The sequence below is a fragment of the Perissodus microlepis genome, chromosome 13, assembly GCF_051167445.1.
Source record: "Perissodus microlepis isolate ML-2025 ecotype Zambia chromosome 13, ASM5116744v1, whole genome shotgun sequence".
NCBI lineage: Eukaryota > Metazoa > Chordata > Actinopteri > Cichliformes > Cichlidae > Perissodus > Perissodus microlepis.
Genome location: NC_140473.1, coordinates 8,464,596 through 8,490,995, shown reverse-complemented (window position 1 = coordinate 8,490,995; position 26,400 = coordinate 8,464,596). Strand labels below are relative to the sequence as shown.

Below are 26,400 nucleotides of genomic sequence, written 5' to 3'. Positions count from 1 at the left end.
AAATAATGAAAGGAACTCCTGTGTGTTATTTCAAAGATAGAAAGTCGCCCTCTTCATCACCGAGTAGCTGAAATAAGCTCTCTAAAAGATGGCTGCAATATCTTTTAAGATTGGTATCCTCCATCCTGAGAAGTTTGTTTAGTCTGTCATACAAAAAAAGTGAACATAGATATAAAAAAAAATATTAAATCCACCCCAAAAAAACCCAAGGTGCTTTTCTTGCACAATGAGGGCAAATATTCACTGTGCAACTCATGTAAAGTCAGAATTATTAGTTTTATTAGAGAATATCATTAAGTTAGTATTATTCTCTATATTAGACAACTTTTTTTTCTTGTCCCTTATACTCTGATACTTCTGTTGGAACTCTGTAACCAAGGCTTTTATGAGTCTTTGACATAGATACGCTGTCTGAATGTTAACAAAATAACCGCCCCAGGGTACTAGCGAACGCTCACGAACACGGTACAATCTGTGCAGAAACAAACACAGGCAACTTCACACAGAGCTTGAACTCACCGTGAGACCAGGAGGCAGCGCTGCAGAAGACTGAGCTCTGGGTCCTGTAGCACACTCTTCATATCACTGGGGGGCCAATCAGAGACAGACAATCAAAACACAGCCAGGGCCAATTACACTTCTCTAACACAGCAGGCCCAGTGTGGCTGTTCCAGGAGTTTCGTCTTATCTGTCAACCCACAGACTACATGCTCTCTGGGGCCGCTGTCTAAGCACTAAGGAAGGACTTACAGTTTCTAACTGTAAAACAACCCTACATGAACACAAACTGAAATCACATACATACACTGTTATTTGGTTGTTAGTGTCTGTGCCATTACATTAATATCGAGTTACCACATGAACTTGGCATTAGAGGACAAAGCAACAGTGCAGTAACTCACTTTGATAATGAGTTGAGCTGCTCCTGGATTAGGCCTTTTATCTCATCTTTCTCACTGTAGTCTCTGAAACAGAAGGATCAAAGCAAGTCAAACGGCTCCTTTAACATCTACCTTAAATAGAACCTGACCTGATATTAAATGGAAATCTGAACACTTCCTTTTTAAGAGAAGTCGATCTGTGGTGTCAAGCGAAGTCTATTCTAACATTTAAGCTGAGGATGGGTATTGCCTTACACACGTTGCTAATATAGCTGCTTACTTATGATAAGGGAGCTGTGAAGCAGTGAAATACTCAGGGCTCAGTTAAATGGGTTTGTAACTACATCTGGCTTAAATAGTGTCCCTCTGGACGGCCTCTGCTGAATCCCGCGTTGAGCTGTTTACTTGTTTATACTGGTGATTTTTACAGACAGTGTCTGGGTGGTTGACAGAAGCTGTAGTGGTAGATGAAAAAGTAAGAAGCCTAATCTTGCAGACATCTTACTTAAAATTAATTAGATTTTCGATATTTATATTTTCAGTTCTCATTTTGCAAACTGGGTGAAAATTCTAACAAAGTTTTGTAAACACAGCTACCTATGAAAGAGGATTAGGGCCACTGGGGGAAAAAAAAAGTGTGCTCGACTTTTTTGTTCTTCTTTTCCAGAATTCTGAGAAAAAAATCAGAATTCTGAGATTAAAGTCAGAATTCAGACTTTTTTCTCAGAATTCTGGAAAGGAAGAAAAAAAAAAAAGTGCCCCTCTTTTTTTCCCCCAGTGGCCCTAATCCTTTTCCATAACTACTTTTTAACTGTTCTTAAAACTATTTTTTGGTTGACAGACATAAAAATCATCCTTCAATGCAAAGTGACAGTAGATTAAAAATATACAAAAGTAATGACAAACACAGTTTTACCAATTATAGGCCTATTTCTCTACTGCCTCAATTCTCAAAAATTTTAGAAAAACTTTTTAATTCAAGATTAGAAAATTCCTTGAAAAACCATCAGATAATAAATGTTGGTCAGTATGGTTTCAGAACGCAAAGAACCACTTCAATGGCGATAATTGAGGCAGTAGAAGAAATTACTAATGCACTGGATAAAATTAAATATGCAGTTGGTATTTTTGTTGATCTCAAAAAGGCCTTCGACACAATCAATCACTCAATTTTATTGGATAAATTGGAAAGATATGGTATTCGAGGGAAAGCTGGTAACTGGTTAAAAAGTTACCTAACGGGTCGGGAACAATATGTTAGCATAGGGCATTACCATTCAGAGAAACTTGGTATTACGTGTTCCCCAAGGGTCAGTGTTGGGACCAAAACTTTTCAATGTATACATAAATGATATTTTTGATGTTTCTCAAGTACTTAAACTCATACTGTTCGCAGATGACACCATCATATTTTTCAGTAGCGATGATTATACTGATCTTGTAATGACCGTAAACAGGGAGATAAAATTAATCAAAAAATGGATGGATATAAATAAATTATCATTAAATATAAATAAAACTAAAGCAATGTTTTTCAGTAATTTAAAATATAATATAGAATTACCAATTATCATTGAAGGTGTACCAATTGATAATGTGAGTGAAAACAAATTTTTGGGAGTCGTAATTGATAACAAAATTTCATGGAAACCCCACGTCAGACACATAAAAACCAAAATTTCCAGAAGCCTCGCAGTTTTGAACAAAGTGAAACCATACCTTGATAAAGATGCACTTCGTACTCTGTACTGTACCCTGGTTCTTCCATATTTTACATATTGTGTGGAAGTGTGGGGAAACACATATAAAAATACAACTAATCCATTAGTCACAGTACAGAAACGAGCACTGCGTATTATTCACAAGGCTGGTTATCTAGATCATACTCACAAACTCTTTCTTCAGGCAAAGTTACTTAAATTCCAGGATCTGGTTAATTACAATACATCCATGATCTTATACAAAGCCTTTAATAAATTTCTACCTGCAAACTTACAAACTACATTTGAAATTCGAGAAAGGGTTTATAACGTGAGAGGCTTCGGAGAATTCAAATTACCCAGAACTCGAACAACCCGTAAAGGTTTTTGTGTGTCTGTATGTGGTGTGAAAATCTGGAACAGTCTGACTTTACAACTGAAACAATGCAAAAATATTCATAGATTTAAATTCCTCTACAAACAGTTGGTCTGGTCACAGTATACTCAATGATGGTTTTAGTGTGCTCTGTAATGTCTGTTCTCTTACCATTGCTGGTATGGATTCCAAAAAAAAAAGAAAAGAAAAAAAAAAGAAAAGGGAAAAGGAAAAAAAAAGAAAAAGTGTGTGCGTATGTATGTACATATATGTACGTGTGTGTAGATATATATGTACGTGTGTATATGTATGTGTGTTTGTCACTATGTAATTATTATTGCCTGTTACCCGTGGTAACGCAATTTATAATTAATATATATTCTGTATTCAGTTATGAAGGTTCTATTTGTTGTTTGCGAGCTGCCGTTGAGATGCTTGCATGTGCCCGGGGCTGTTGATGGTTTGTTTGGTTGCAACGATGGGCGTAGCTGCGGGAAGCTTATTGTTTTTTGTTGATGAGTGAGTATAGGGGTGGGATTTAATAAGTTTTCTTCGTCCCACTCCTTTTCAGGTAATTTTTGTTTTTTGTTTTGTGCACTTTATGTTCAATATATGTATTTTTGTTGTGCCTGAAATGAACAAATAAATGAATGAATGAATGAATGAATGATGGTATTACTAAATTGTAACCAAGATTCGCAATCAGATGATTTTTATTTCTCCTCAGAGTGAATCAGTCTGAAAATAGGTCAACGTTATGAATTAATGAGGGGAAAGTTTGGTTTTGAGATAGCAGAGCTGAAAACCTTCTCATACTCATTAGTTTTTTGCAGAACATACTGTATGTGGGCAGATGAGATCAGTCTGTAACTGTAAAAGTAGCACAGTTCAACAGAAGATGGCTTATCGGTCTTCCTCCTCAAATAGAGTAGTACACAGTACACATGTTTAAATGCAATTTAACCTAGAGCATTTCACACAGATCACTGACCGACGCTGTGTGGATATCAATAATTGAAACTACTGACAACAATTGATGTGCTGCTCTGCTCACTTACTCACAACCGCTTGCTTTCAGGGTAGGAAGCAATATTTCATTTTTATTTTTAAAAACACATCAGTAAAACCCATCTTTACACTGCTCAAACAGTTTATTCAAACATCATATGGTCACAGCTCATACTGATCTTGTAGACAACCTCAGGTCAATTCATGAACTTCTACTCAGTAAGTTGCTTTCTCTTACTAAAATGTATCTGCACCCTTATGTACAAGAAAATGAGAAGTAAAGCTTCTGATCACGTCAAACCAAACCTATTCATAACGTTAAATCTTGTTGCTAGTTCCTTTAGCTCAGCAGCACTTTGTGAAAGTTAAAATCATCCTCGGGTCAAAATCAGTTAGCCTGACTAAAAAGAGTTGTAAACAAGGAGACGATTTCACAGTGAACACTTGTTCAGAGGTGAGACTTACACTTGCGTGACGTCCATGGTAAAGGTTCCTGACCAGGGCTGCAGCAGAAGAAAAGCCTTTAGAGTGAGGGCAGCTCGGGGCAGCAGCAGGTAAGGGCACCACACTGGATCTGTGCATATTTACCACAGATAAGAAAGAACACAATATTAGACTGTAGGTTTTATCAGCATCATAAACTGAATGACTACAGATGCCAACCTGTAACTGGGTAAAGGAGCTCTAATCCACAGCTACACCGATTAGCCATAACAACCACCTGCCTAATATTGTGTCAGACCACCTTTTGCTGCCAAAACAGCCTTGACCAAACTGTGCTGCGGTTCTTCCCATATAGTATCATGGTGCCAGGTGTTCCCTAGGCATGCGATGCACACACATCTGGCCATCCACATTATGTAAATTTAAAAAAATAAAACAGGCCACCTTCTTCCACTTCTCTGTGGTCCATTACTCACGCGCTTATTATTGGCGCTTTTGGTGATGGCGGGGGTCACCATGGGAACCCCGATTGGTCTGCGGCTATGCAGCACTATACACAACAAACTGTGATACACTGTGTATTCTGATTCCTTTCTACCAGAATTAAATTTTTCTGCAAACTGAGCTACAGTAGCTAATCTGTTGGATTGGACCACATGGACCAGCCTTTACAAGAGCTGCAGTTTAGGAGATGTTCTGACCCAAACGTCTTGCTTAGTTTTCCAGCTTCTAGTTCATCAATTTTGAGAAGAAAAGGCTTACATGATGAAGAGATAAGACAATCAGTGTTATTTAGTTCACTTATCAGTGGTAATAATGTTATGCCTGATTGGGGTATATGCAACCATTTTTGGTTGACACTTAACAAAAATCAACAACAAAAATCTACATAAACCTTTTCTTTTCAGTCCTTTACGCTGCATAAGGATCCTAGCTCACCAGTCAGGTCTTGTTCATCCATGCGGTAGCTGGCAGACTTCATGGCCATTTCCAACACTCTGATACAGCCATCGTCGGATGCCAGGACAACCTTGTCTGATGTGCACCAATCGATGTCTAAGATGCGGTAGTTCACATTGCGACCAATGCGCATGCTGCTGACCATTTGAACCTGCAGAGAAAGAACATCCAAGGTGATTGATTTCAAATTGCAATCTAATTGCTTCTTTTATTTGTAAGGGCACAATATGGAAAGTTCTTTTTTGATCAAGTAAAACAGCAAACAGAATGATGTTATAGGCACGCAAGAAAAAATAAAAGTACAGTAAATACATGTTATTTTGGTAACAAATAGATATGCCTGTAACTGAACTGTTGTGAATTTGTATGTGATAGCACAAGATCCCAAATGGCTCATGTGTTTCCCGCTTCAGCTGCTGATTAGCTCATTGGAAGCTGGGGTTGAAATTCTCTTTTAGATTTCGAATCATAATTCTCATGATTTGTTACATTATAGCTTTTTCTTGTTTTATTCTACGGCTTGACTCATCTGCTGTCTGGCTTTTATAACTGGGGACCATAAACAGGGCTCCACGATGACCATTTTCTCTCTACCTCGCTCTTCATAACAAACCAAATCATCAACGCGTGTGTCATTTAATCTGCCAGTTAATATCTAACACTGATTGCTGCTGGGTAAGCCAACAAAAAATGGAGGATGGATACAGATAACAAAATGCAGTCGATGACATTAGATCAAATAAAAAACTGAAATGTAAACAAGCCAGAAGGAATCTCGGGCAAGATGAAAAGTAGACTGCTCAGAGGGGACCTTGTGGATGTTGACGACTTTGGTAAACAAAGCTAAAGATGAAGCAGGGATTCGCGTCGCCTTCAGAACCCACAGTCATACTTCCTGCTATGCTTGAGCTTTTACATGTCAGGAGAAAGCTTTTAAGAATTGTGTGTGTGTACCTATACAACACACTGTAATGATTTGTCAACGCAACAGCAGAACTGCAGCAGTTGTATTATTATTACAGTGTTAGCTTCAGAAAGGACATTAGTTTAATGCACCTGATAGAAATACTGTCATGCCCCAGTGAATGCCGTTCTATGAAAACCCATTAAGTGTGCCACAGTGAGCCCGTAAACCACTGCTATGAACCTGAAGACGACTGTTGCTTTTTTAACTTATGAGCTACGCAGTGCAGTGAGGGTATGCATGCTGGGAATTTATAGCATCTCATATGCAACTACCAGCATGTGGAGTTACTGTATAGAGTCTTACCTCTTTGGTGTCCCAGACCTCTGCTCCATCTGTGTACATGACCAGCAGCTTTTGGTTACCCTTCCCGGGGGCGAAGCGAATCTTCTTCACCCAACCACGATGTGTTGGTATCCCCCTAAAAATGTCAATTAATAATAATAATAAATGACCTTATTTACTTTGTGGATTTGACTTTTCAGCTTCATCACTCACAGGTTCATTCAAACATGCTCGTGAAAATGAGCCTGTGTGCACTACATGATGTACTATGCACAAAATCTGAGAGCACATCAAAGGCCATATAATCCATTTTATGTGCCATGTATTCAGAGCAGGTCAAAAGTGACCCATGTGCGATTTCAAACACGAAACCTACAACCTCTGAAATGGGCTTTACTGATCGATTTGCTCATAATGTTTACAATCTATGAACTGTTTCTTTAACAAAGCATCAGAAAGCAAAACTGGAGCTATCATAACGTTTTTCAGTCTAGCTGTTACCTCGACAAACGAGCTTTGAGATCCCAGAAGTTGAGATTGCCATCCACATCCCCAAGCACCAGGGTGTCACCTTTCCAGGCAATACAGGCTATACTGCCCATGCTCCCCTGCAACACAGGAAGAAAGAAAAAGGTGTTAAAGCAAAGATGATAAAGTGCTAGCCTCACAAGTGAGTCGCTCTAGCTGTGTCCTCTGAGTATTAAGATAAATTGCAGTTGAGTCCATGATCCTTCAGACATGCAGTCTGAAGTTTATGATTACCCATCATATAACTGGAGATAGACATCAAAAGGAATTAGGTTATTATGCTCACACGTCACGTCTTTAATGCAGCCAACCATTGTGTAGTTAAAAAAACAAAAACGCGCAATTCAAACAGCATAAAAGCCTTCCCTTTTCCCTCTGCAATAAAACATCTCGCTGCCAGGCATTTAATGTCAGGGCATGAAGAAAACAAGACAATAAATTGATATATGTGTGGCAGCTGAGTGGTAAACAAGCACAGCATCTGAGTTTTGAATAAGGCCAGACCATGCTGTGAAGCAGAGTGCCAATGTTAAGATGTTACGTGTCAGCTCATCCTCAGTATGTGATAGCCCAAAACTTTTTAGAAGACTTTGGCTCAGTTCCCTGACAGAGATATGAAGATCTTCTATCATCCCGAAAAGACTGTAAAACCTTTGGGGTATGCAAATCTTTGAGAAATAAATCTGAAGCCGTCACAAACCTAAGGCTTTAAAATCCCCAGGTAAACCGCCGGTATCTGTCTACGTGGCGGAAAGCAAAGCACTGAATAGGCAAACAATCCACCGGTTCACAAAGGAAACTAATATATTCCATAGGTTTCCCTTTAGAAATGCTACACGAAGTGAGATAAATGTTACTCAGTTAAATAATATATTAAATGATAATGAAAAGATATGAGATTGTGCCATCTTCAGCGATGACAAAGATGTGGGCAATCAACACCCGACAGCAGCAGGTGCTACACTACAGCGTGACTAAGCTCTAAACAACTGCAAGTTTGAACAAGGTAATGAGTCCAAGAAAGTCAAAGTCCTCCAAAAGAAAGGGAGGCTTAGGTAACTGAAACTTTCTTAATTAACAATCAGAAGCGTTCTTTGTTAGCGGTGACATGTCAGCTTGTAAGGTAATCAAACCATCCTACAGTCATGATGTTACCAATGCATCCTGGATTCACCCGGGTGAAAAGAAATCCTGTCTTCAGTAATAGCTCGTTTCTTTTTACAAGGGAGGACACTTTGCTGTCAGAGGTAGGTTAACATGTACTTGCTTTACATCTAAATACACACACGCTTTCTTTTTCCTGTAGCCTGACTCATTGCTCCCTATCAGTGAGGTGAACATTTGCTAAACGCTATCTGGGACAAACTGATGACACCGTTAAATTCGCAGACATTCAGCTGGCCGTTTGGTTCCCAGGAAAAAAAAAAAGAGAGGGAGAGAAAACTGGCAAAAAACATAGCGCTGTACAATTTACCTTTGAAACCTTTACTTTGATTACATTTAGTTTATGACTGAAAGAGACATTAGGTTGGCAACATTTTGTTGGGGAGCCAAAATCTATATCATCCCCTGCACAAGTTCTCACAAATAACCTGAAGGACACAGGATTTTAAAGAGGGAGTGGTGGCATGTACTTTATCGAGGGGAAAATTGGGCAGACACTGCCTAACAACCGGAAAGCAGAGCTTCTTTTGAGTAAAGTGACAAGACCGTGCAGATATAAAGTAAAACACATAACACCAAGGAGATATTTAGCCTCTAAACATAAGAGAGCCCAAAGTAGATAAAGAACATAAAAAGAAAAAAGAGCACTTATTAGCCTTTGGCTAACAAAATGACTGGAAGTGATGGATATGGTACACAGCAGAGGTGGGGGAAATCCAGGCCTCAGGGGCCGGTGTCCTGCAGGTTTTAGATGTGTCCTTAATCCAAGACAGCTGACTTAAATGGCTAAATTACATCATCAACGTGTCTTGAAGTTCTCCAGAGGCCTGGTAATGAACTAATCATTTGATTCAGGTGTGCTGACCTGGGTGATCTCTAAAACCTGCAGGACACTGGCCCTTGAGGCCTGGAGTTCCCCCACTGCTTGTATACAGTAAAGTGTGTTATGAAACAGAGAGTAAATAGATAAACAGAAGGTGGAACGTGGCTGATCAGTAGTTACACTGTCAAAAACTTGCTGAAATGAGCCCTTTTCTGGTTTCGGGGGAAACTACTGTGAAATTATCAGCAATCAAAGGATGGCCAACAACATGGGTGTATGGACACAGCCACAGCAGGCTGTTGGAGCAATATTCACCGATTTCATTGGCACACAAGAGGAAGTGAGTGCACAGTAAGCTCCTCGTAGGGTATGGTAACCTCTGATGGTATTGCAAACCTGGCCCCAAATTTGCCCACACGGTTAGGTGACAGAATATTTTATTCTGCATATACACTATTTAAAGAAAAGAATGCACAATGGAATGTCACTTCTTTATTGTCACCAGTATCTTGAAAATGCAAATGTTTAAACTAAATTTTTAACGTTTTTCCTCACAACTTATTACAGAAACAAAAACACAGAGAGAGAAAGGACACAGTCAGAAGGAAAAGGAATGACAAGAGACAGACTGATGTAAAGGAAAAACCTGATTATGATCTGTGTGTACAAAAAGGATTAACATGATATTAACAAAATGAAAAGAGGTCGATATAAAGCGGGGACAAATAGCTTTGTGCAAGGATCGGTGTGGACGACCTTGAAGCAGTACAAGAGCTTTTAAGGTAAAGAGACGAGGAAGAAGGAAAAAAAAAAAAAAGACACAGTCTCGGGACTCACATCAGGTGGAATTCTTGCACCATCTTTGACTGTGTTGCCCTCTACAGTGATGTGGTACACTTGCCCATCTGTGTCAGTGAATACAAAATGCTCCCTGGCTGAGATAGCCTGGCTTGTCTCCGACTTGCTCTCAGCATCCTGCAGGAGACTGTAGGGAGAAGAAGACAAAAAAATGATACTGACTATTCTCCCACCTAAGCGCTCGTCTTTGTTCACACTTTCTCGTGTGAAATTTTTTGGTTGGACATCTTGTTATTCGGCTCTGCACTTTGACAGTCTAGTGATTCCCCAGCAGGGGTGGTTGTACCGCAGGAGGCACCTCTGCAGTTGCCAGAGGGGGTGAAGAAAGACTGTCAAGAAGCTGAACTAATATGAAAAACTAGACACATATATGCACATATATATATCGGCTGTTACACATGAGTGCTACATGACGTGGTTGAATAATTTATTCTTTATTACAATGTTTTCTCAATGAAACATAGTAAGGACTAAGGAATTTGTTCTGGACTGTCTGTTCTCTTAAGTTCTAACATTGGGACCATAAAAAGTAAATACGATCTCAGCCAGATGGATTTAATGCTGGATTTCATAAATGTCAGTCAAAAGGCTTCCAAGATTCTGGAGCTCCACAGCACTCACCTGATTACTGAGGATTCAACGCTACTCTGCTCGGCATCTGACACAGTCTGCCGAGCCATGGCCTCCCTCGCAGCCATCTGCTTCTTCTTTAGACTCTTCAGGTTGTGGGATGGGGACCATTCCTGTTGACATAACCGGGGGATTGCGGTTTTTGTAACAAAGCCATCCGTACAACACATTTGCGGACACAATAGCAAACAACTGCAGCATGACTCGCAGACAAAGACAGACTGAGAGAGGGGAGATCTGCACACTCACATAAATGAAACTAAGGGAGGCAGGAGATTTGTTTTCCTCAGCCCTCTTGTCTACATTCTGGTGCACTGTGGCTACAAGTCTGGGTGAGTCGAGGTTGTAATCAATATGGAAATGAGACAGCAAAACGGTGCTAGGGGAGGCCTGCATGTATTAAGGTTACTGCCGTTTTTATTCACACTGTGGACGATTTTTACAGCCTCACTGTAAAGTTTGTCCAGCATAACTCTTGTTTTATGAGCATTTCTCTGGCCTAATGAAGCCACTGCTGTTTGCTGAGCTTGGGGAAATTTTCCAGACTAATCTTTCAAATGACCCATGCAAACACAAGGCGAGGATGGGCCAAAAAGTATGAGACTATTAACACAGGAAAGAGTCAACAATGGGTGTTTGCAACACTTTGTAACACAAGTTAAAATATAAAGTGTGGAGTTAAATGAACATTTAAAAGCAGAAATGATACATTCCAGCATGATGATGATCTGTTCTCTTAGTATTGCGGTCGACTGGTCGTCGTCTTTCGGATGCTCACCTCAGCAGATCATCAGCCTCACCCTATGCCCAGCATCCTCCTCTGTATGTCCTTCTTTACTACATCCATGAATGTTTTCTATCGTCATCCTCTTTCTCTCCTCCCTGGCAGCTCCATGTTCAACAACTTTCATTCAATACATCCACTCTCTCTTCTCTATACATGTCCAAACCCTCTCAGGCTTCCCTCTTCTGACTTTGTCTCCCAACTGTTCAAACTGATGTGTCCCTCAGGTATACTCATTTCTAACCCTGTCAGTCCTGGTCACTCCCGATGAAAATCTTTGCATCTTTAAATCTGCCACTACCACCTCCTGTCTTTTTCTCAGTGCCACTGTCTCCAATTCATATATCATAGCAGGTCTCACTATCATCTTGTAAAGCTTTTCTTTCACTCTTGCTGCTATCCTTCTGTCAAAAATCATTCCTGACACTCGTCTCCATCTTGCCTGGACTCTGTTCTTTACTTGGTACAGAAATCTAATTTTTATTAGTGTGTAAATGTGTTTGTACCAGTGCAGTAACAGTGGGGAAGTTCTTAGCCATCTCCCGGAGAAGAGTCCCAGTCCGGATGTCCCACAGCTCCAAGGGTTTGTCTCTGAACACGACCACCAGGTACTGCCTGAGGAGGAAAAACACAAAACATACATTCTGAACAACCAATATAAGGTTTGTTGTGGTGTAGCATAAAGAAGTTAGCAATGTATGGCTAAAGTAATGATGAAGACATGAGTTGTTTTCTTTATTATGCGGTGTAAGACTTTTTGTGTTTATACGGTACAACAACTCCTCCTTTCTATTCAACTCTCCATATTATCTTCTAGCTTAGTTACACCACTGTTTACAGTGTACAATAGATTAGACATTCTGACGTGTGACCTGATGTTTATTAGACTAAATCCACAAAATAATCACTGTCCAAACCTGTGACCAAGCTAACAAGCTGTTGTTCTACTGTGCAATTACACAGAAGCCAATATTTAACCTTCAGCTGCTGTACAGGAACTTAAGCGAATGAAAAAACATTGTCTTCTTTCACTGTAAATACAAACAGTAAGTAATAATTATTATAAGATTGTGCTTTGTGGCCTCCTGTAAGATGTGATGAGTCTCCCAGTAATTGTACTTTTTTCCCCTCCCTATTATAATCACCTCAGTAACACACAGCCTAGCTGCCTTTTAAAGTGAGGCTGTGCAGCTTTGGAGTAAAAGAAGCAACTTTGGAAATAAAATAAAATACATTTTTAAACTAATATTGCAGAAAATCCCTCAAAAATCAAAAGGTGGTATGAGCAGTCACAGATGATCTTTTAGAGTGAACTCAGTTTCAGAGGCCAAAAAAACAAGACACAGATTGTGAGTGCAACTGAAAGAGGATAGTCAACATTTTCAGAATCTTTTCCAATGAATGATTGATTATTGAAGAAAAATAACTAAAATATTTGGTGCCACTCTAAGAACGTTCTTCAGCCTAACATCTTCAACAACACTAATCGGCCTGCAGTTTGTTGCTAACCACTTCGCTATGGCGTTTGTTGTCGCTTGTCCTGCTTTTGTTTATCTATTCTTCTCCCACAAGTCTGCAGAATCCTCCCGCCACTGTTTGTTTGGGTGGGTGATTTGGGCATCAATAGCATGTAATGTATTTAAGTGATACTTCACACTTGAAGTACTCCGGTGATAAGTAAACTCAACTTTGCAGTGCTTTACAAATAACTTTAGTTCTATCAACACTGCCGTCTGCAACAGGTTTAATATGTCCATGCAAAAGATCTCCACCTTTTCTGTCCCTGCACCTTTTTCCCTGTTTCGGTTCATGTGAGCGCTGCAGCATAGGTAGGCCCACCATTAAGTTTCTTTAATTTCTCTCTCTCTTTGCAATTGCATGTCAACAGCCAACAGTAAGCCTAAAGCCTTATAAAATGGTGGCAGTAGGTGAAGCAAAGTCTGAGCAAAATTAAACTGAGACTAGCTACTGAGGTTGACTGTGTTTGGCTTGTGTCAGTGCTTCGAGTTTGAGTGTTTCTATATTCATTAAAAAAGCGATGTCTAATCACTGTGGGTTCATTCTCAGGCCTATATGTCCACAAACTTTAGCACACAGGGTTTGATTCTGTTCATCTGGATGTAGCGTTTTCAGTTTTGTCACTCATCCAAGTGGATGTGGACCCTAACTTGCTAGGGTTCATAAACCAGGACTAGGGCTGATTAAAAGGAGAGCAATAAGATCATGCACTGGTCAGTTCAGACTGAGACAAATATGGGTTTACTGCTTGTTACTCAAGCTTTGAAAGCAGTTCGTGGAGAGGATACAGTTTACTTAGTAGAATGCCATTAGGAGTACATTACTTGTCTCCTCTTGTGTTACAGCTTGTGATATCATATATAACATTCTCGTGGCCATGGCTTCTGTACTGACCCTTACATTTACTGCCTCCACTTTAGCCTGTTCCTTTCATGAGAGGAGGAGAAACTTGTTGCCACTGGCAATAAGGTAAAATGCGCCGTCAGTAGTCGCCCAGTGTAGGCTGAATAATTAGCTGTCACCTTCCATTACAATACATTACCTACCTTATGCCATTCTTAACGTATACACGAAGCTTGACAAAAGATGTTGGCCTTGAAAAAAAGATGAAATGACTGTCTCCCAGAGAGCAGCAGAGTATGCAATAAACAGCTGCTGTATGAAAACCTTGTTTATAGTTTCATTTTTAAAAAAATGTGTGATGACTGTAAATGAACGCTCTATTTTTTTTCCACTGAATAACACAGCCCCTTCAAAAGATAAGGCAATGAAAGAGAGAAAATGAAGTTTCCAAAATGCTGCACAACATGAATAAATGAAGGTTGGGGAATAATTACAAATGAAACCGCAAATTAAAGACAACTCTCAGCTATTGTCAATAGGAAAATTGTACTTAGTAGTCAGTATAATCTTTTAATTATATAAGTTTGCATATGGTAGAATACTGCATGTACTCATTAGTGTTTAGAAGTATATAGTTGGTGGCATAGTGAAAGAATGTCTCATCCTAGGGGGCTTGTAACACTTCAAGGTGTTCTAGCGTCCACACCTACATCCTGGGAGCATGGGAAGAGGTCGTACCTTGTTTTATTGTTTTAACGTAGCTATGTCTGTTTTAGTCTAAGTGCCTTTTGTTTAGATGAACTGCTGGACTTCTTCACTGTGTTATCTAGGGTGAACCATCTAGGGTGAGGGGGAGACTACCCTCTTCCTGACCAAGGATGTTCCTTTTATGCTGTCATGTTATATGACCCTTTGATCAGCAGGACCCCCCCCCCCACACACACACACACACAAGCACCCACTGAAGTATAAATAAAGACCGGGGCAGTTTCTCAGTGCGAGTCTCAGTTCTGGAGGCTGCCCTTGCTAGCAAGAAGTTCTGTGTGTTTCTCTTCTCTGAGTCTTTACTGAAGAAGTGTTTTAGAGTATATTTCTTAACAGCTTTAAAGCCCTTTTCACAGATTTCTATTACAATTGGATCCGAGTACGGCAAAACCACAAGACCACTCACACCTTTGTGTGAAATGTACACTCTGTGCTTATAAATGCAGATCTCAGGTAGAAACATCAGCAAGTGTGTGCATCTTATTTGTATTTACTTTTGTTGGTGTTGTGGAGAGTTGGTGACTTACTTGAGATGAGACACTTTAATCATCTCAATGGGTGGCTCATCATTTCCGCGCTCGCCTCTGAATGCAAAGCATCTGCCTGGAAAGCACAACAAACACACACCGAGAGGGAGAAAGTGAGAGGCTGAAGGAGAGTTGGTGATAATCGAAGACAGAAGATGGTATCTTTCCTTATACCTGTGAAAAAGCTGATCCATCTCATTTTCTTTTTAGTGCCAGTGCATCCTGGTTTTATCTCTTTTGTCAGAGCCAGGACAGAAAGCTGTACACAACTTATTCTAACCATCTGCTCTAATCCGTGCTTGACACTCGCAACTTTCTGGTCACGAAATTCGACATTATGCAGAGCATCAAAGTGGCCCTGCGAGCAAAACAAGAATGCCCTTCAGGTGCACGGCATCACATTTGCCAACGGAAGTGCTTATCAGATTTCGCGAAGGGCATTAAGGAAAGGTGGCCTGATTGAAATGTGCAAGTGATAGAGGTGCCTGTTGTAGGTTTAACCTACAGTTGTGTTGATGACGGCAGGTGAGAGCTGTGGTTCATTAGAGGCTTATGAAGCACTGCTCACCATTTATGCCTTTATTTCCTTACTTATATAAAGTAGGAAGAATCACATAGGTCAAATGTGCATTTACAAAAACACACATCGCAACTACAACCCAGGGTGGAGCAAACACAGCAACAGAAACACCAGAAAGGGAAATTACATTCGACTTCTCATTACCATAAAAACTGTCTGAACCTGAAGCGCTTCCATGAATGGATTCTTTTTGGAAAGACAAGTCAAAGGGTTGATGCCTGAAATGATCATGGATGTGTAAGTAACAAGTAATCATCAACATTTATGCAATAAATTTTTACATTGTACACGAGGCGTTTCAAACTGGGTGCACAGCTTATCTTTACTGCACCTTAGAAAAATCCTTTCACAGGAAAAACAGCATATCCATTTAGAACAGCTGCTATCACTGCTGCAGAAGCCAAGTACCACCACAACTGACAACGTGAAGACAGTTTCCCATCCAAGAGTCTTCAACTTTATCAGGAAATGCTGTAAAGGGCATGAGTTGCCCTTTAAGTGGATTAATGGGTGAAGTGAAAACATTTAAGAGCAGAACACACTTTTGTGGATGTTCACTTTCCCTGATTAACTGAGATGAACACACATAAGCTCGAGTAACAGAAACAAATCTGTGTGACTTATAAAATCTAGACCATAATGTTCAGGAGTAAACGTAAAAGCTTCACTGTGTAATTGTTCTTTTAAACATTAAAACAAAATGTCAAATCTTCTATGAACAAAAATGCAATTTAAATACTGTATGGATATTGTTTAGACTTGAAACCCGTGAATACTAAATTCACAGAAGCATAATGCATTCAGTTAACAAAACAAATAGTCCTGTTTTTCTGAATCAATGACATCATTATCTCAGAAACTCAAAGAAAACTTTCTACTGAAAAAAAAATATTGCCCTGTTTTTCAGAATTAATGAGATAACTTAAACTCCCAAAACAGGCTCCTAACTCGAAAGCTTGATTTCACGAGCAATAATGGTCCGACTGCTTGGTTTAATACAGGGAGATACTATCATGTTATAAGTCGATTTGAATGCATTTCAGATCCTGGAGAAACGCTGCAAAATCCAGCACATATTACTCGAGTCATGAAATCAATCTCTCAAGTCAGCAGAAGCTCTTTTGAGATTTTAAAATATTTTTTTAAATTAGAAAACAGGGCAGATTTGTATTATTTTTTTTATTAAAACTGTTCTCTGAAAAACATGTGCATTGAGCTTTTGTAGAAGTTTAGATTGTAATCGGTAAATAAGATGAGCTGAGTTAGAGAACGGTATGTTTTTATAATTTCATTGGTCTTAGGGAGCCGTTTTCCTCGTGAACCTAGCGCCATGCTAGGCTAAACAGATGAAATTAGCATTGATCTTTTCCATCTAATTCTTGGTAAGACAGCCAAACAGAACATATTTTCCAAAATATGACGGACTAAACTGCACAACAGAGACGTAAACCTGGACAGCGAAGGCTAAAGATCCTGTCTGCACCTCCAGCATGTACAGGTGGATGACAAATTAAAGGAAAAACCCTTGTTTCAAACTCTGTCATGAGTGATGTGGTTTCTTCAAGCATGTCATTGTGAACCATATGCTACAGCCTTTCAGGTCAATATAAATGTGGTCTTTGTGAATTGTTACACTGACATGTTACACAACGGTGTCCACATACACATTGATTTTTTTTCTTTTCTCTGCGTCTCTTTAAACCTCTTTTAAATCCAGAGACGTAGAATAAATGCTAAGACACATTGATGCTATTCTGGCAGCACAAGGTGACCCAGAACCTTTCCTTTAACTTGTCACCTGTCTTTAAATTTGTATTAAAGAACAACTGAATGAAAAAAAACGATTAGGTGTGTTGAATGGCGTGTGGTATTGTAACCAAAGGTAATGTCACAGACTATCTGTCTTTTAGACCCCATTCCTACAAAACTGCTAAAAGAAGTCCTGCCATTGATTAATTCTTCGATCTTAAATATGATCAACCTATCTCTAATGGACGGCTATGTACCACAGGCCTTCAAGCTGGCTGTGGTTAAACCTTTACTCAAAAAGCCATCTCTAGACCCAGCAGTCTTAGCTAATTATAGGCCAATCTCCAACCTTCCTTTCATATCAAAAATCCTTGAAAGAGTAGTTGTCAAACAGCTAACAGATCATCTGCAGAGGAATGGTTTATTTGAAGAGTTTCAGTCAGGTTTCAGAGCTCATCACAGCACAGAAACAGCTTTAGTGAAAGTTACAAATGATCTTCTTATGGCCTCTGACAGTGGACTCATCTCTGTGCTTGTCCTGCTAGACCTCAGTGCAGCGTTCGATACTATCGACCATAATATCCTATTAGAGCGATTAGAACATGCTGTAGGTATTACAGGTACTGCACTGCAGTGGTTTGTATCATATCTATCTAATAGACTCCAATTTGTGCATGTAAATGGAGAGTCCTCTTCACACACTGAGGTCAATTATGGAGTTCCACAGGGTTCAGTGCTAGGACCAATTCTGTTTACATTATACATGCTTCCCTTAGGCAGCATCATTAGAAGACATAGCATACATTTTCACTGCTATGCAGATGACACCCAGCTCTATCTGTCCATGAAGCCAGATAACACACACCAATTAGTTAAACTGCAGGAATGTCTTAAAGACATAAAGACCTGGATGGCCGCTAACTTTCTGCTTCTTAATTCAGATAAAACTGAGGTTATTGTACTCGGCCCTGAAAATCTTAGAAATATGGTATCTAACCAGATTCATACTCTGGATGGCATTACCTTGGCCTCCAGTAACGCTGTGAGGAACCTTGGAGTCATTTTTGACCAGGACATGTCCTTCAACGCACATATTAAACAAATATGTAAGACTGCTTTCTTCCATTTGCGCAACATCTCTAAAATTAGAAATATCCTGTCTCAGAGTGACGCTGAAAAACTAGTTCATGCATTTATTACTTCCAGGCTGGACTACTGTAATTCATTATTATTAGGATGTCCAAAAAACTCACTGAAAAGCCTTCAGCTAATCCAAAATGCTGCAGCAAGAGTACTGACAGGGACTAGAAGGAGAGAGCATATTTCTCCTGTTTTGGCTTCCCTTCATTGGCTTCCTGTTAAATCCAGAATTGAATTCAAAATCCTGCTCCTCACATACAAGGTCTTAAATAATCAGGCCCCATCTTATCTTAATGACCTTGTAGTACCATATCACCCTATTAGAGCACTTCGCTCTCGCTCTGCAGGCCTACTTGTTGTTCCTAGAGTATTTAAAAGTAGAATGGGAGGCAGAGCCTTCAGTTTTCAGGCCCCTCTTCTGTGGAACCAGCTTCCAGTTTGGATTCGGGAGACAGAAACTATCTCTACTTTTAAGATTAGGCTTAAAACTTTCCTTTTTGCTAAAGCATATAGTTAGGGCTGGACCAGGTGACCCTGAATCCTCCCTTAGTTATGCTGCAATAGACGTAGGCTGCCGGGGGATTCCCAAGATGCATTGAGTTTTTCCTTTCCAGTCACCTTTCTCACTCACTATGTATTAATAGACCTCTCTGCATTGAATCATATCTGTTATTAACCTCTGTCTCTCTTCCACAGCATGTCTTTTATCCTGTCTTCCTTCTCTCACCCCAACCGGTCGCAGCAGATGGCCGCCCCTCCCTGAGCCTGGTTCTGCCGGAGGTTTCTTCCTGTTAAAAGGGAGTTTTTCCTTCCCACTGTCGCCAAAGTGCTTGCTCATAGGGGGTCATATGATTGTTGGGTTTTTCTCTGTATCTATGAAGCGCCTTGAGGCGACTTTTGTTGTGATTTGGCGCTATATAAATAAAATTGAATTGAATTGAATTGAATTGAACTATTAACTTTGACGATGCTGAAGCTTAAGACAGTTAATAAAGTGTCGTGCTTGCTTTGCCATTGTCCTAATGAACACAGGGCAAAGGCTCAGTAAATGAACCACCACAGTGACCATAATTCTTTTTATTGCAGCCATAAAAAAACCTGGAGGAATTGGAAATATTTGACCAAAGCAGAAACGACTTATGGAAAAGAGGAAAGTTCTCATCAGTTCTTTGCATCTAAAAATTGTGTCTGATTTTTCTAATATTTTAAAAAGAAGTAACAACAACACATATTTTTTAAAGTTCCACTGAAGCCATTAAACATACTTTTCCTCATCACCTGAGGTTACAGAGAAATCCTGCTTTCTTTCAGCTCAGAAAATCCAGCATTTCCCATTTCCACTCCTGTGGGAGGCAGAAACACAATAATTCTATAGACATGTAAGAAATCATGATGGATCTCACTTTCAGAGCTAAACTTCCTTAGGTGGTGCCCTAACACTGTTTAGTTTGGACCTTAATTTGGATAGTGTGCAAGTATTCCCTGGAGGGAAAATGGAAGTGTCTCTTTGAGAACCACACAGACAAAGAGAGACAGATAAAAGAGAAAGTCAGAGCGACAGAGACTGAAGTCTCTTTTTTTGTGTTGGTAAGGGTGCAGAAAGCCAAAAGAAAACTCTAAAGAACAAAGGATAATACAAAAGTTGTGGTTGGTACCCTCAGGTATAGATGATAATATGTGCATGTGTGTGTCTCTCACCAGTAGGCAGGTCGACATGCTGCAGTTCATTTCGCACCAGCCCCATGTTGTTGGGTGCAGAAGTGGCAAAAGACAGGAAACTGGTAAGACTCACCCATTCTATCCCCCTGTGAAATGAATCAATGCACACACAAGATTTTTAGTTAAACTAAAAAAAAAAAAATAAAAAAAAAATAGTGCCATCTAACAGTTGCAGCCTAGCTGTAAAACATTCCCATTAATACATCCAAGCGTGGTGTGAGGTAGATGGGTTTCGTTAAAGCCCAAAACAGATCGGGAAGGAGCAAAATGAAGCTAGAGAGTGTGAGATTAGGATATTTTTCGAAGGAGCTGGCCCAGTGGAGGGAGCACAAACTCCACAGTAATGAGATGGTAAATAGCCACATGATTAATTAGTCGATTTCCCCACTAAATGTAAATGAGATGCTGAGAAACTGGGCTTCTTTCGGCATGGCTGTGCAGGGCAACGGCTGCTGGACTCATCTACATAAAGCATCTCTCCTCTCCCAAACTCATAAAACACACAGCTTTAAACCTAAGATTGTACATCACAGCACTGCACTGCGTTCCACCTGTGTCTGTATATGAAGAGAGAAGAAAATATCTATTTATATGATAAAAAAAAAAACAATGCACAGGGGGGAAACATCTATGAGATCTGTTTAATACGAGCAAACGTATTTAAGCAGCGGACAGGTCAACGGAATACATATTGTATGCTGAGAGCGCAGAGCAGTGTTTAAGGAGACAAATTACAAGCGGATGACGACATGAATCCTGAGTGTCACTGCTGAAGAGCAAACTCCCAGTCACCAGTAACCAGGCAGAAAAAGCCACTGCCTCATTTCTCCCTTTAATCCTTACATACACAGAAGGCGTTTCGAGTAACTTCTGCTCGTGTTGCGCAGCTCATTAAACTTTGTTGAAGTTTTGTATTTGTGGATACCAACTTCTCTCATTAAAGAAACCCTGGCTCTGCTTGAATGGATGGTGTTTGCTCCCAATCAATCTCTTAACAGCATTAATTGATTCAATCTTGTGCTTAATTAATCCTGGTCAAATAGTTTTGCTGCTCATTAGAGAATACTAACTAATGAAGCACAGTTGGCTCTGTGCTGATGTCTGGCGGTTGCATTGTGGGACAGCTTTCTACGCAAAGACTGTAAATAAAGATAGGGCCTTTATTCCAGTGTGGCTGTTACCTGCGGAGCAGGTTAGGAATAGGACCAGGAGCGTGCTCGTCATCTTGTCAATATGCATAAATTTATGCATCGTGAATTCGTCCTTCACTGTGTGACTAACAATGAGTTCTGTTTTACATTCTGAGGCAACCAGGCGGAAAACATTCAGCAGAAATCACCTGAACTGTGACTCGTGCGATCGTGTGCTGGCACGCAGTACACTGAAAAGTTTTTTGGCCGCGCCAGCACATTCACTCACCGCTTGCCCCGCTCAGATTTCAGGTTCAGTGGCACACTGGAGGAGATCCAAAGTGCATCACAGAGGTAAAAGTGTCAGAATGGGACTTACACTGAGTGATGTAAACATTAAAAAACAGCCAATGTGTTGAAAACACAGGCACAGAGGACTGGCAAAATTTAAATCGGGTATGGTTTTTGATTTTTATAGACCAATTCAAAGACAGTTTTGATCACATCTTGTACATTTGAAGATACAGCATGTATTCCTAACCAGATCTGAAGAAGTGCATTAGGACAAATGAGTTAAAAGAATAGGGAAACTGCACTGAAACAAAGTCAGATTTTAGTCAAGAACATCACCCCAATCTGTCTCCTAATTAGAATAAACAGCCTGAACACTTACTTGATATGAATTCGACATGACTGAATGGTGCCCTTATAAATATGTAAAATGATATGTGATGTGGATTCAGCCCAGCAAGCGTTCTGCCTAATGTGTAACCAGTCTTACAGTTTTATATCTCTTTCTGAGAAGGCACAGAAACATACACGAATGCAGACAATGCACTGCTTTCTCCCTCCCTGGATTTCTCTGTTACACCACCAACAACAACAAAACAGAAGGACGAGGTCTTTTCAGCAGCTCCCTTATTTCCCAAGAGGTCGCAAGAGTGGATGGATCCACACGTTTGATCTGGCACAGATTTTACACCAGATGACCTTCCTGACGCAACCCTCCCATTTATCCAAGCTTGGGACAGGTATTAGAAGTCCACTAGCGTGTGACCCTCCTCCTGAGGCTGGGTTTGTCAATTGAACTGAGAATCTTTCCCATGTAAGACAAATGCATTAACCGCTACGCCACTGACAACAAGGAAAAATGCAACAACAACAAAAAAAAAAACAAATAAAACTTTTTACTGTTTTATTCTAGCTTTTCATTGTGTTTGTAGTGTTTGAGTTCCAATTAGCAGAAATGTCAACAGCTTCTTACGGCATCTGTTTTTAATGATCACTTTCCTGATTAAAATGCATAGTTAATAACAGAGGGAAGAAGCTTCCTAATTTAGATTACTGCTCTTTCCTGAACTGCCCCTTTGATCTGTGATTGACAGCCTAATTAATTAGCTGCTTAGACTTCAGGGATTGGTGTGTGTTCAGAGCTAAGGGCGCCACAACATGTCTGAATACTGGTGTTGAGTTTCTCCCTCAAATAAGTAAATTACTGTAAATGGCAGTGGGAAACCAATAAATCACTTTTTTTTTTTCAAGATTTGATTATTGCACTTAGTTAAACCACCTCACTCTAATAAATACTTGAAAAAACATAAACCAAATAGGGAATTATTTCTCGTAAAAAAAACAAACATGTGTTGACATTAATTGTGTGACAGTGAATTGCCTGAATCCACCTCAAGCTGACTGGCTCCTGGGATTTGTCTAACATGTCATTTAGCTGATGTTTCAGCTAAAGACTGCCATGAGTTCATATACTTGCTCATTACTGAGACTGAACTGTTGAAGTGTAAAAAAATAAGAATAAAAATTTGTACACAATAACAGAAACAATAGTCTTACCTGACTTCACATGAGTGAACGCTGAGTTCTTTGTGGAGAAGTCCACTCGTTAGGTTGTAGACCAGCACAGACCCGTTGCTCGTGCCTAAGCAGAACAAACGGAAACAGAGAGCAGGGAGTAAGACATACGAGCCAGGCTGATGCAGAGAGGAAGAAAGGTCACAAGCCAGAGTTACATATCATAGCAGCATCTAGCCTCCAGCAGTATCAGAGACACGATGTGTCAGTGTGACACCCCTGTGTGTTCCCTGTCACTGCAGCAGGTGTGGAAAGAGGCAACACATCAAACCCTGTGTCATTCAGCTCACAGCCTGAGAACATCACAGTTTCATCTGCTGCTGAAAACGGCACAACAGCTCGATCCGTCCCTAAACTTTACCTGATTAAATACCGCAAGTGACAGTCGACACTCCCACAAACTCAAACTTTTTTAAAAAACATTTGTTCATACTCATATTGCACTTTTAAAAGTGATTTTCTGAGGTTTGCTTATGCAGCTAAAAACATTTTTTGAGCAAATACAAGAAATGTTTTTTTTGCCCTGATACAAAAAAAAAAATCAAACTAAGACAACTGAGTCATCACTTTGAATCATTTGCATCTTCTAAGGATGTGAACAAGTTTAAGTTCTAAAGCCTCTATATCCCACCTTAGCTTAATTTACAAAGTAGAATGGCATCATGCATATGCAAAAACCCCAATTTCATTTTCCTATATATGCAATAATATCCTTTATTTGCACTCTTTGCTTTAAACCATAGACTATGAAAAACTACCAAGTAGTTTGAAAACAATCAGGAATGACAAACTATTATAAAAAAAACCCAAACTCTGCAGTGCATCTAATATCTAATGAAGACTCAAGTTTAATGATGTCTGGAAAGCATTTAACTGGGTCTGGGGCATTCCTTCGGCAGGTGCAGAAACACATTTAGTTTTTGCAATTATACTGACTGTGACCACAGTGACTATGATCACATGCTGACAAAACATCTGGAATCGGTGATAGGCAGTGTGGCATGGGTGTTTGTGTGTCCCCTTCCTTCTCCTGGTGCTGCTAATAGATGGCATGTAGTGTGGGCACAAATATGCTTCAGCAGGATTTGAACAGGGAAGGACTGAGTGGAGATGACATTCCTGCAGCGTGATTCCTCACAGCCAGTGTTTGTTTACTTTATGCAAGATTAGTCAGGCTCTGTACCTCGCAAATTATCACCTTATAGCTTCAGAGATTGTTAATCTATTAAAAACACATGTAAAAATGTCAAGTTGTTGTTTTATGTGGATCTGGAATACACTTCTTGGCTCAGCATAATGACTCCAATGCTTTAAGCTGCTTGGCAAGGTCACTGGAAGAACAAAACTGAAAGAAGTCGCTGCTTTAAGAAATATATTAGTGGGCATGCCTGCTGAAAGGCCAACCAAGCAAGCTGTCTTTCCTAGTCCCAGTGTTTATGCACAGTTAACCAGCAACTGGCTATAGCCTCATATTAACCACACAAACAGAGTGTATTAGTCTCCTCTAACACTTGCTCAATAAGACCACACTATTGTTTATTTCATGTAGAATACAAATACGATGTTTTCTGACCAGCTATTTCTATAGTGCTAGTGGTAGTGTCGGCCTTGCAATTTCTATCGAAACTAAAATAATAAGAATATCTAAGAGTTTGTATGTCTTGGGTTGTCAGTTCTATTTATTTGTCCTGTAATAAAATAAACTGATAAACCATAAATTAACCTTTATCAAAAAGACCACGGGAGTTAACTATTACAAAAATGAATCATTAATTTTAATCAAAAGTTCATCCTTTAAACATTCTGTTTTGGCTTGGGCATGGATAGTACTTGGCGATACACCCTCGCTAGCGTTTACTGATGATTTCAACACAGCAACAAGGTCATTCAGATGTTATCACAGTGAAGAGTTGGGATCAGTGGGGACGATGCAAAACATTCAGGCAGGTACAAGCTAAAAAATATTTTAGTTTTGTGTCATCATACTGACATTTTATGTCATTTTTATGTAATATACTATAGTATTCTTTTTTATTGCTGGTATAGAATGTGTAGCAAAATATTTCATTAATAGCGTATTTAGACAGATTCTTGCACCTTCCCATTTAACCTCATGAATTCCTTGAGAGTACCAGAAATCATTTTATCCTAATCCAAAAATTAATGTTTCAATACCAAGTGCAACTGATGACAGCTCTGAACTCCATCTGCAGATGAACCCAACAAATTATGAGAAGGGGGAAAGATAGAAAAAGAAAAGAGACATTATAAAGTGGAAGCTTTGAATGGATTCTTTTGTGGGCTACAATCCCGATTCCTCTCTGACAGGCCACTGGAGCTGATAATTAAAATCCATCAATCCGATAATTGCTTTGCTTTCTGAGGCACAGTAGCTGCCTTCATGTTTATTTTGTATATTTGTTATTGATAAATTTAGATTTTGCTTTATTGATACTTTATTTAAATCATCTATTTTCTGCGGTCCAAACCACACAGTGGAGTGTAGCTGTCAGGAAAGTGTGGATAAATAAATATTAGAAGGCTGGAAGGGATATCAGTCTGTCAGTGTTTGTATAAGCCACTGAATAAGAAGGGTGTGGGCCTTGTACCTATCAGTAATGGAGCTGTCAGATCCCCCAAGGCTTACAACTCTTTAAACAGGAGACCAGACAGCAGTGATTTTGGGAAGCTCCTTGGGTACAGAGCTTCTGTAACCTTTCCTAAGAGAGGAGACCAAGAGCAAAAAAGACTGGCAGAGGGGAAAGTGAGAGACGGAAATGAAGAAAACAGAGTTGGGAATCCCTGCACTTTGTCTAACTGTGATGAAACTGTGGAAGGCAATTTCAAACCTCAGTGCTTTCACACCATCAGCAGTAGGTGCATCTCCTGCTTTAATTGCACCAATAGAAGGTGTAAAAAGTCTGTATCCTTAGCTGCTCCCCTGACTAGTGTCTCACAACTGAGAACTCAGTGTTTCTCCTCTTTAACTTGTGCACACATTAGGGAGAAGCCTAATGCCGACTGGAACAGAGGCCAAGAAAATGATACTGCATGTGCCAAGCACTCATGCGTGAATCAATCTGGATTTACTGATCAAGTAAATAGGATAAGTAAAATATACCAACACCCCCTAGAATACCTGCCCCAGTGCCAACCGT

General features: G+C 39.8%; 1 protein-coding gene across 1 annotated transcript in view; it reads right to left on the bottom strand.

Annotated features, from left to right (window-relative positions):
- Positions 1-26,400, bottom strand: part of wdr11 (WD repeat domain 11) — a 61,779-nt gene that overhangs the window by 12,798 nt on the left and 22,581 nt on the right. Inside the window, exons 11-22 of the mRNA XM_084947926.1 lie at positions 23,225-23,309; positions 20,226-20,332; positions 15,059-15,134; positions 11,912-12,020; positions 10,613-10,734; positions 9,971-10,118; positions 7,120-7,226; positions 6,640-6,754; positions 5,349-5,520; positions 4,431-4,539; positions 903-965; positions 520-585 (exon numbers count right to left, since the gene is read on the bottom strand). Coding sequence (XP_084804052.1) covers positions 520-585; positions 903-965; positions 4,431-4,539; positions 5,349-5,520; positions 6,640-6,754; positions 7,120-7,226; positions 9,971-10,118; positions 10,613-10,734; positions 11,912-12,020; positions 15,059-15,134; positions 20,226-20,332; positions 23,225-23,309 — 1,279 coding nt within the window. The remainder of the gene's footprint in view (positions 1-519; positions 586-902; positions 966-4,430; positions 4,540-5,348; positions 5,521-6,639; positions 6,755-7,119; positions 7,227-9,970; positions 10,119-10,612; positions 10,735-11,911; positions 12,021-15,058; positions 15,135-20,225; positions 20,333-23,224; positions 23,310-26,400) is intronic.